The sequence below is a fragment of the Thalassophryne amazonica genome, chromosome 15 (assembly GCF_902500255.1).
Source record: "Thalassophryne amazonica chromosome 15, fThaAma1.1, whole genome shotgun sequence".
Taxonomy (NCBI): domain Eukaryota; kingdom Metazoa; phylum Chordata; class Actinopteri; order Batrachoidiformes; family Batrachoididae; genus Thalassophryne; species Thalassophryne amazonica.
The window spans coordinates 57,960,092-57,971,939 of NC_047117.1; the positions used below are offsets into that span (position 1 = coordinate 57,960,092).

The 11,848-nt window shown below is 41.7% G+C and overlaps 1 protein-coding gene across 1 annotated transcript in view; it reads right to left on the reverse strand.

The window, feature by feature from the left end:
- Positions 1-847: 847 nt before the first annotated feature.
- LOC117526599 (centrosomal protein of 95 kDa-like) overlaps positions 848-11,848 on the reverse strand; it is an 18,805-nt gene continuing 7,804 nt past the window's right edge. The window contains exons 6-11 of the mRNA XM_034188658.1: positions 9,751-9,996; positions 9,605-9,679; positions 9,342-9,494; positions 6,432-6,578; positions 6,087-6,158; positions 848-1,112 (exon numbers count right to left, since the gene is read on the reverse strand). Of these exons, the coding sequence (XP_034044549.1) occupies positions 936-1,112; positions 6,087-6,158; positions 6,432-6,578; positions 9,342-9,494; positions 9,605-9,679; positions 9,751-9,996 (870 nt within the window). The 3' untranslated portion in view covers positions 848-935. The remainder of the gene's footprint in view (positions 1,113-6,086; positions 6,159-6,431; positions 6,579-9,341; positions 9,495-9,604; positions 9,680-9,750; positions 9,997-11,848) is intronic.

An 11,848-nucleotide genomic window follows, 5' to 3' on the forward strand; every position in this document is an offset into this window, starting at 1 on the left:
CTGTAAACGTCTGTTCTTACCCCCTGCAGCGTCCACTCACAGCTGGTAAGTCATGTAAACATACACACAGTGGAGGTGTTCTTGTTCTCAGACATTACTGTGGTTTGTTTTGAGGTCTAGTGGATGCTTCCTTCTCTCGTATGTCTTTCCAGTGTCATTTTGTCTCAACATTAGTTGGGTCTGTTCTCAGCTCATTTCCTTGTAGCTCTGAATAGATGCACTCTGGATCACCCGTAGAAGGTTGTTCTTGGCCTCTACTTCCTTGGTGCATCTCTTTGGCCTTGTTTATGGGCAACTTGTGCTTCTTTTTCAGCAGGGACCTGTGCTTCCTCACTCTTTTATACCTCTTAGCTGGCTTGTCTTTGCAGGCATCCTTTCTTAGCTTCCACCCTTCAAGCTTTTCCAGGTGCAGTGGTCTCTGATGTTGATGGGATTCTATCAGTGAACCTTGGGTCCAGATGTCCACAGTCTCGTCATCTGCATGGGGTGGTTGGCTCAAATTGATGACCTCCAGTCTGCATCTCTTCCTCCAGATGCCGTTGAGTGTTATAGTTGTGTTGGAGCCTTTTCGATCTCCAGTTCTGAGCAATCGGTTGCTTCCTAGTCAGTGTGGAAGTTGGTTTCCTCATCTGGTTCATGTAGCCACTCTCACTTGGTTGATTCCAGGTCCTCTGTCAATGTCAGTGAATGTCGAGATTAATGTCTACAGCTGAACTGCCGTTAAGATGATCCCACCAAGTGTGGGTGTTTTAAATAATGAAACATGATGTGAGAAAAAGAATAATCCACTGTAATAAGCTGAGGATGTGTCTGCTGAAATAACACAAATATAACCATTGAAAAATCCTTTCTAGTTTTTATTTAATTTAAATGTGAGTGGAGTGATTAGGTGGTCTCAGTGATTTGCTACGTCCTGACTGCTGCCATTCCTGTGCTCAGTACAGACAGCCAGTCCTGTACTGGAAAGAAGCCATGTGGACTCTGTTCTGCAGCCTTTGGACTTCAAGTTCTTTGAAGTGGTCCTCCTCATCCTTCTTGATGATCACCTTCTGCAGATCACAGATTTCACGTACCAGCCTGGAACGCAGCTCTTGCTTCAGTTTCAGTAGAGCCTGCAAACAAAAACACTGATGTGTGATCTTTGCTCACATTGGGCCTCATGTATCAATGTGGCGCACTTGTGGCGTAAATTTACGGTATAAATTTGAAGTACACCAAAGTTGCCGTGACATGTATCAAGCAGTGCGCACCTGCCCATTTCCGGCGTACGCCTGACGTGACCTTGATAAATGCGGTGGGTGAAAACATTCGTAATTATAATAAACACGCCCAGAAATATTCAGACTCCGCTTCACACACCCTCATTTTACGACATGGAAGCCAGGAAGACGGCAAAGAAAAAGAACTCCACCAATCACGATGCATGCCAATAGAGCGTCAAAAGCGGCCGTCACATCAATTGTTTTGTAGTATAATCAAAAAAGTGTTACAGTGGTCCCTCGTTTATCACAGGAGTTACGTTCTAAAAATAGTCCGCAAAAAGCGAAGTCCGCGATGTAGTCAGCGTTATTTTTTTTACAATTATAGACGTTTTAAAGCTGTAAAAACCCTGTAAAACCACTTTATACACTTTTCTCAATCAGGCATTAACATTTTCTCAATTTTCTCTTGTGTGTAAACACTCTTAAAGTTCAAACCTTAGTAGAAAAATAAGACTAACCTGTTTTCAGACCCAAACATTTGTTTGAGAAATAAAAATAGAACATTTTCCTATAAATAATTATGATGGCTTTTAGAACTAACGAATGTAATTTTAACGATCAACGTATGAGGTTGGACACATAAGAAATTACTAATAGTGACTGACCAGTATTTCACAGTTGCTCTGATCGCGCCTCTTCGTCCTGACGCCGCGCCTTTTTCCACTCACACCTCGCTGCAGGTGTGTTTCCGAGTGACAAACACAGTTATGAGTAGTTGTTGGCGCTCTTTTTTTCTTCTGGGCGAGAAGATTCTTATAAACAGACATGCAGAACACTGCAAAAAGAAAAAAAAAAAAAAGCATGCAAAATTGGAATAAAAACTCCGTGAAACGGCGAGGCCGCGAAAGGTGAACCGCGTTATAGCGAGGGACCACTGTATTCTCTTTTCACGTCAATAATTCTTGACGTGGATATTTGCTCTCTCAATTAATAAGACATGCCTAATTTTCAGATTTCTTTATTCTTAAAATGTATTTATTTTATTGTGACAAACGAATGGAGACGACACAACCTGACTGCAGCACGGGCGAAGGGAATGACAACACTACAGTTGTAATTATCAATTTCATTGTCTAAAACGATCACACCACATAAAGTTAAGCTTAGCGCTGCTCTGGCTCCAGGCTCGAAGTCTGGAGAAAAAGGCGAGCAGCGCTTTTTTTGCGGTCAGCGCTGTGGTCACGGATCGTGCTCGATAGACCAGCAAAAGCGGGATTTGTATTGATTATTATGTAGTATAATCAGGAAAGTGTTATTTATGTAACATGCATTGATTTGTATAATGGCACTGTTTTATCATGTTGATCAGTTTCATTTTTATGTGGATTCCAGTGCTGGTTCATTTGGGTGTATAATTTACACCACCTCTCGACCTGGTGTATATTTTCAGTGCAGCGTACGCCAACGACCACATTGATAAATGCCAAGTAGCGCAGCCGTTTTGGCGTACACCCCATATACGCTCAAATATCGCCGTACGCACGTTGATACATGAGGCCCGTTATGTATTTTTGTTGGGAGCAAATATTTTACAATCAATAATGTGGACACCATATCAATGTGGTAAAGAGACGGACTATTACTATTTTACAAATACTAATTCACAAGCTTATTTTCCCCACAAAACTGGTGGGTTTTTACATATTAGGGCATTTCTGTTTTCCCTCACTGATCCTTTGATATTACAAATGCTACAGTCTGATCATACAAAACGTAGTCCAGTTTGTGGTGATCGAGGAAAAACATCTTTCCACATGCAGTACCTTTTGTGAATTTCTCCTGTGTAGTCATCTTTAGCTTTTTTCCCCCTCCAAAATTTTTATTTGAATTATTAAGTCGGTTCCTCTGTGTTATATTAAGACATAATGCAGAAGTGCTAAAACCAACGGCAACTACACAGACGGCACCATTCACGGGTTTTTCCCCCCCTCCCACTGAGCCCAATAGATGGCACGGGTGTTTGCCAGTGTTGCTGACCGAACTGTGCCCCCTGAATATCGGTCCGCCCTGCCTTCACTGCACATGCATCATTTCGGAGCTCAGCAGCATCATTTCTGAGAGTCACCAGCGCAATTCATTCATTCTTACCTCGTTTCTGCTTAAAACTGCACTCCAGTCATCATCTAACTCAACGACAGATATCCGAAACTTTTACACAATTTCCACATAAATTCAGTATTATTTCAAAATAAAAAAATCAAATCAATTTTATTTATATAGCGCCAAACGTACGGGTTATCTGCTTTAAGCTGCGAGTTTGTGAGTTATACCACGGAGTCAGGCACTTCTGATTTAAAGCTCCCTATTTCAGAGGAGTTACAGCATCAAAAGTTGTCTTCAATGAGGATGTAAAACTACTGATGAGATACTCTATCTCACTTACAGAGTTTAGGTAGCTACTCTGCACAGTGTTGGTATATGGCATTAGAGAACATAAAGAAGAAATCATATCCTTAAACCTAGTTACAGCGCTTTCTGAAAGACTTCTAGTGTAATGAAACTTATTCCCCACTGCTGGGTAGTCCATCAGAGTAAATGTTATTAAGAAATGATCAGACAGAAGGGAGTTTTCAGGGAATACTGTTAAGTCTTCAATTTCCATACCATAAGTCAGAACAAGATCTAAGATATGATTAAAGTGGTGGGTGGACTCATTTACATTTTGAGCAAAGCCAACTGAGTCTAATAATAGATTAAATGCAGTGTTGAGGCTGTCATTCTCAGCATCTGTGTGGATGTTAAAATCGCCCACTATAATTATCTTCTCTGAGCTAAGCACTAAGTCAGACAAAAGGTCTGAAAATTCACAGAGAAACTCACAGTAACGACCAGGTGGACGATAGATAATAACAAATAAAACTGGTTTTTGGGACTTCCAATTTGGATGGACAAGACTAAGAGTCAGGCTTTCAAATGAATTAAAGCTCTGTCTGGGTTTTGGATTAATTAATAAGCTGGAATGGAAGATTGCTGCTAATCCTCTGCCTCGGCCCGTGCTACGAGCATTCTGGCAGTTAGTGTGACTCAGGGGTGTTGACTCATTTAAACTAACATATTCATCCTGCTGTAACCAGGTTTCTGTAAGGCAGAATAAATATGTTGATCAATTATTATATCATTTACTCACAGGGACTTAGAAGAGAGAGATCTAATGTTTAATAGACCACATTTAAATGTTTTAGTCTGTGGTGCAGTTGAAGGTGCTATATTATTTTTTCTTTTTGAATTTTTATGCTTAAATAGATTTTTACTGGTTATTGGTGGTCTGGGAGCAGGCACCATCTCTACGGGGATGGGGTATTGGGGGGATGGCAGGGGGAGAGAAGCTGCAGAGAGGTGTGTAAGACTACAACTCTGCTTCCTGGTCCCAACCCTGGATAGTCACGGTTTGGAGGGTTTAATAAAATTGGCCAGATTTCTTGAGAGCTGCTCCATCCAAAGTGGGATGGATGCCGTCTCTCCTAACAAGACCAGGTTTTCCCCAGAAGCTTTGCCAATTATCTATGAAGCCCACCTCATTTTTTGGACACCACTCAGACAGCCAGCAATTCAGGGAGAACATGCGGCTAAACATGTCACTCCCGGTCCGATTGGGGAGGGGCCCAGAGAAAACTACAGAGTCCGACATTGTTTTTGCAAAGTTACACACCGATTCAATGTTAATTTTAGTGACCTCCGATTGGCGTAACCGGGTGTCATTACTGCCGACGTGAATTACAAATCTTACCAAATTTACGCTTAGCCGTAGCCAGCAGTTTCAAATTTCCTTCAATGTCGCCTGCTCTGGCCCCCGGAAGACAACTGACTATGGTTGCTGGTGTCGCTAACTTCACATTTCTCAAAACAGAGTCGCCAATAACCAGAGTTTGATCCTCGGCGGGTGTGTCGCCAAGTGGGGAAAAACGGTTAGAAATATGAACGGGTTGGCGGTGTACACGGGGCTTCTGTTTAGGGCTACGCTTCCTCCTCACAGTCACCCAGTCGGCCTGCTTTCCCGGCTGCTCGGGATCTGCTGGAAGGGAACTAACGGCGGCTAAGCTACCTTGGTCTGCACTGACACAGGGGCCTGGCTAGCTGTAGAATTTTCCACGGTGCGGAGCCGAGTCTCCAATTCGCCCAGCCTGGCCTCCAAAGCTACGAATAAGCTACACTTATTACAAGTACCATTACTGCTAAAGGAGGCCGAGGAATAACTAAACATTTCACACCCAGAGCAGAAAAGTGCGGGAGAGACAGGAGAAGCCGCCATGCTAAACCGGCTAAGACCTAGTAGCTAGCGGATTCCTAAAAACACACAAATTGAATAATGTGTAAATAATTTAGAGGCGATTCAGCAGAGGGAGTGCTTTAGTTAAGGCACGTGAAGATTACACAGTGAAACAAATCGTTATCTAGTTATCTAGATCAATCTAACTGCGCAGATTAAACAGCTAACAGATACAGCAAAACACCACTGTGCTCCGGAACAGGAAGTGATACAATACCGCAGTGAGCCAACCACCAGTTGACGGGGGAAAGTGATCAGAGCGTCGACGTCATTTCAGAGCATCAGTAACGACTCGCCGGGCGATTGTCATTTGTCAACAAAATGACACCAACTGAGAGCTTATCATACATGTCTCAGAATTGAATTAGTCCAAACAATTATTTTTATGTCAATGCAAACTACAGATAAATCCAATGTAAGACCAGCGGTGTACAAAGTATTCCAGCAAGGGTCGAGACGGTGCAGGTTTTCTTTGCAGCCACTGACTCCAGCAGGTGATTTCACTGACGAACTCATCCCATCTGCTCAAAGTGATGTTAATCAGAATTGAGGCTCACCTTTTCTCTGGCTTTTTTCCAAACATGGATCTCTTGCTGCTCTTGCTGAAATTTCTCAGCGAGTAGTGAAAACTGAAAGAGAGCAGATGCAGCATTTGAGGACTCTGCGACTAAACAAGATGCTGTGGAATTACTTTTGTGTGTGTGTGTGTGTGTGTGTGTGTGGGGTGGGGGGGTTGGGGTGGTGGTGGAGGGGTTAAACAACAGTGTGGACTGTGTGTAGGATTAGTGTTCACTGTTCTACAAAACAGGAATCACTGAAGTCTTGGACTTTGAAAGACATTCACCAAATAGTTTCAAAGTTTATTTGGAATCTATCATGGATTTGTGTGTTATCTGAAGTACCTGATCTTTGAAGTAGTTCTCCATGGACTTGATCTGATCCTGGCATCGTTTCTCGTGTTCCAGACTCTGCTCCCTGGCATAGGCGATCTGTTCTCTCAGCTGGAGCTTCTGAAGCTCCAAACTCTCCTCAAATAACTGCCGAAACATCTGCACATCAAAGAAAATAGACACAAATGTAAAAATTTCAAAAAGGCCTACAGTATTATATTATCCTAATGAAGTTCTTGAAACCTCTTAAATATAAATTAATAATATAAAAGCATAAATTATGGTTTTTAAGGACAAGCTGTACTGGTGGTACTGCCCTTCATTATAAAAATCACGGTGTATTACTGTGAAAAATTAAAACATTTCTTAACCTGAATTAAAATTACTTCAGAATTAATTACTGAGCTTTATTTCCTAAACCCATGCTGTACTTTGGTCAGAGTAACTTTGCTGTGTGGAAGTTTGACGTGAGAAATCTAATTTTTTGTTCAAAACTGATTCAAAGAATGGAACATACTGCTTGTATATAATATAGGATGTGATGTTCTGGACATACATTAAGACTTTTTGTCAGCTAATGGTTAAGATTTATGAAACGCACACCCTTGATTTATTAGTGATGTTTGCGAACTGGAATTTGATCTTGAATGATTCCCTGGAAGGTCTCCAGTCAGGATCATAATCTGATATTCATGTGGTCAGTTTATTATACACTATAACATGGTGTCTCTCATTTATCTACTCTGAAATTCTTCTATGCTGCACAGCCTTTTTTTTGTGATTTTCATTGGCCTCTCCACCAAATACTTTCTGAAGGCATTACTGCAAAGTTGTGATACATTTTGGCAGAAAAAAGTCTGCACACAGTTATAAAATGTTTCAACTGTGCAGAACATGGATCATCACACTGCATGTAAGCGCCAAATAAACAATTGCTGAGTACTTTTTTTCTGCATGACTGCAAGTTACTGACTGAATAGCACCATTCACATACATCGTTTCTGAACATAGACAGAGCGGTGCCTCAACAATGTGTGGTTATGAAAAGAATCCTCTCAATGAGCCAAAAATATTTCACAGCGACCAGCAAAGTCAACTTCCATTACCAAGTAATACAAAATGGTAATCGCGTTACCATCCTCAGTTACACAGTTGCTATGTTGTTGCTGTGACTCCACTGTTAATGACCGTGATCTCTGTGCATAATATCAAATCAAATCAATTTTATTTATATAGCGCCAAATCACAACAAACAGTTGCCCCAAGGCGCTTTATATTGCAAGGCAAAGCCATACAATAATTATGGAAAAAACCCAACGGTCAAAACGACCCCGTGAGCAAGCACTTGGCGACAGTGGGAAGGAAAAACTCCCTTTTAACAGGAAGAAACCTCCAGCAGAACCAGGCTCAGGGAGGGGCAGTCTTCTGCTGGGACTGGTTGGGGCTGAGGGAGAGAATCAGGAAAAAGACATGCTGTGGAGGGGAGCAGAGATCAATCACTAATGATTAAATGCAGAGTGGTGCATACAGAGCAAAAAGGGAAAGAAACACACAGTGCATCATGGGAACCTCCCAGCAGTCTAAGTCTATAGCAGCATAACTAAGGGATGGTTCAGGGTTACCTGATCCAGCCCTAACTATAAGCTTTAGCAAAAAGGAAAGTTTTAAGCCTAATCTTAAAAGTAGAGAGGGTATATGTCTCCCTGATCCGAATTGGGAGCTGCTTCCAGAGGAGAGTAGCCTGAAAGCTGAAGGCTCTGCCTCCCATTCTACTCTTAAAAACCCTAGGAACTACAAGTAAGCCTGCAGTCTGAGAGCGAAGCGCTCTATTGGGGTGATATGGTACTATGAGGTCCCTAAGATAAGATGGGACCTGATTATTCAAAACCTTATAAGTAAGAAGAAGAATTTTAAATTCTATTCTAGAATTAACAGGAAGCCAATGAAGAGAAGCCAATATGGGTGAGATATGCTCTCTCCTTCTAGTCCCTGTCAGTACTCTAGCTGCAGCATTTTGAATTAACTGAAGGCTTTTCAGGGAACTTTTAGGACAACCAGATAATAATGAATTACAGTAGTCCAGCCTAGAGGAAATAAATGCATGAATTAGTTTTTCAGCATCACTCTGAGACAAGACCTTTCTAATTTTAGAGATATTGCGCAAATGCAAAAAAGCAGTCCTACATATTTGTTTAATATGCGCATTGAATGACATATCCTGATCAAAAATGACTCCAAGATTTCTCACAGTATTACTAGAGGTCAGGGTAATGCCATCCAGAGTAGGGATCTGGTTAGACACCGTGTTTCTAAGATTTGTGGGGCCAAGTACAATAACTTCAGTTTTATCTGAGTTTAAAAGCAGGAAATTAGAGGTCATCCATGTCTTTATGTCTGTAAGACAATCCTGCAGTTTAGCTAATTGGTGTGTGTCCTCTGGCTTCATGGATAGATAAAGCTGGGTACCATCTGCGTAACAGTGAAAATTTAAGCAATGCTGTCTAATAATACTGCATAAGGGAAGCATGTATAAAGTGAATAAAATTGGTCCTAGCACAGAACCTTGTGGAACTCCATAATTAACCTTAGTCTGTGAAGAAGATTCCCCCATTTACATGAACAAGCTAGCGGATTCCTAAAAACACGCAAAGTGAATAATGTGTAAATAATTTAGAGTTGATTCAGCAGAGGGAGTGCTTTAGTTAAGGCACGTGAAGATTACACTGTGAAACAAATCGTTATCTAGTTAACTAGATCAATCTAACTGCGCAGATTAAACAGCTAACAGATACAGCACAACACCGCTGTGCTCCGGAACAGGAAGTGATACAATACCGCAGTGAGAGCCAACCACCAGTAGAGGCCAAGGTATATAGCAGCGACATAACAAAACAAAAGACAATAACGATTGTGACTACCCACCTTCTCTTCCTTGGTGCGTGCCCTCATTAGGCGGGCACGGTGCTGCACATAGTACTCATTGTAGTACTTCTTAGCACGGGTGACCTGCTGCCTGCGTTCTCTCAGTGCGCTCTGGATCGACCTCTGCTGTCTTGCTTGCTCTTTGATGTCCTTCTGCAGGACCGACATTTCTTTTTAAATGATCACTCACTGGCTTCTTATGACGCACACTGTACATCCACAGCATTTAAATATTCATGCACCGTCTGCGTGTTCACGCTTACCAGACGCTTCTTGTGTTCCTTGTCTTTGCGGACAATCTCCACCAATGTGTCATGTCTCCTCTGTGTTTCCTCCAGCTGCAAGGAAACCTCATAGTTGGTCACAGACATTTATGTCTACAAAAACTTGAAACTTCCCACAGTCTTACCTGACTGGACAGATTTCTGTGACGCTGATTGTGAGAGGAGGTAATCCCATGGAGTCTGTCAACCTGCTGCAGCTGCTGCTCCCACATACGGCCCAGAGTCTGAGGGGAGATCTGAAGGTATGGCAGCTCCTCCAGGAGCACTGATAGGACCTCATTCTGCTTCACTGAAGAGGAACAGAAAAGTAGAACAATGATCAAGCTATTCAATATATTCAGTCCTGGGCATGATGTGAAACTGCACCTGCTCTATAAGTATTCAGACAGTGACAAGTTTGTAATTTTACTTTTGTACACTGCCACAATGTAGCAGAACTGAAACAAGATATGCTTGTAGTGTGGACTTTTAGGCATTAAGACATTTTTATGTAGCCATCCTCTTAGAGCTCATAAGTCACTGAACAAACTAAACAAAGATTATTGTTACATGAACAGTATGGAAATTACAAAAACATGAAATATCTTTGGTTCATACTGTCTGCAATCAAATACTGCCCCAATGCAATACAAATTGTTAATACTACAGCCAGTTTTTATTTGATACACACTTTTCCAAGTCATTGAATGCGTGTTGGACTTCATTTACATCAACTAAGAAATACAAATGGTATTATATGGTCTACAGTTCGGAAAAACTGAGTGAGTTCGCAAGGAGGAGATGACTGAGGGAAGCTACCAAGTGCCCCACAGTAAATCTGAAGGAGTTATAGGGTTCTGAGGCTGTGAGTGCAACTTTAGTCTGTTCCATCACCAGTTACACAATGTCATGGCGGAGTCAAACAGAGAATTGGGGGGCGCTATTGCAAACTACTCCATCTTGCAATGTTAAATAAAAACTCCTGGTTCTGGTCCCCTCAAGCAGACCCAGTTCTTGGTCCGTACCCCACCCTTTGACAAGATCGTACAAGCCACTTCTAAACTAGCGTGTTTGTACCAAAGACCGTATATATGCACACACTGAACGAACCCTGTGTGACGTAGCTCATAGGTTTTTTTTTTTTTTGTAGAGACCCAGAAGAGCTGTTTTGAAGCAAAAAACAAAACAACAAAAACAATAAAAAAAAAATAAAATAAAATTGCTGCGCTGGGTGTTGCCATGTTGGGAGCACTTACTCTGCCTATGTCCTGACCAATGCATGAAAGGATAAAGAGGTAGAGCATGGGAAAGACCATGTGTAACCTGGGCAGGATGTATGAGGCCTGAACACCCCCCCCATCTTACGGTTACCAAATAAGCTAAGCTAACAGGCTAACCTTAGTTCAGGTGTTAATTAAATCATGTCTTTGGGACTGAGTGGGTGGTTCTCATGATGTGGACATTAAAAATGATGATTTACTAATTTCCTGAGTGATCATGCATTAGACCTAACGGCATCAAGCTACCGACAACTGCTAAAAGTGAGAAGGCTGTCAGCATACAAAATTAAATGATGTGAAACTTTCACTAAATGGAAATACTGGAGAACAACCATATTACATAATTCGTTAGGACAACCAGCCACACAACTAGCCTATTAGACAATAAAATGCTCAGAAAGGACAGACATGCAAAGTTCTGCTACGAAAGAAGTGAGTGGTAGGTGAGAAAGAAGTTGAACTACAGTGGAGCCACAGCACCCTGTAAGCGTTTGGATTTTAAACGGTGGTGCATTGTAAGGCTATTTTGACAAACACTAACAACAACTGAAAGACTTTTGATATAAATGGTAAATAGACTGCATTTAAATACCACTTTTCCATCTGCATCAGACACTCAAGGCACTTTACACATCAATGCCTCACATACACCCCGATGTCAGGCTGCTGCCATGGAAGGCGCCCACTACACACTGGGAGCAACTAGGGGATTTAAGGACCTTGACAAGGGCCCTTAGTGATCTTCCAGTCAGGCTGGGATTTGAACCGAGGATCCTCTGGTCTCAAGCCCAACGCCTAACCACTCGACCATCAACTCCATCACCATTATGTATTTAATTTACACAATATGCTTTAACACTGCACTTTTTGTAAACATAACTGATCATTTAATGCAGGCAAATAAAGCTAATTGCAATTTACGATTTTTCATTTTTACCTAGAACTCCACAATTCTGTTAAATGG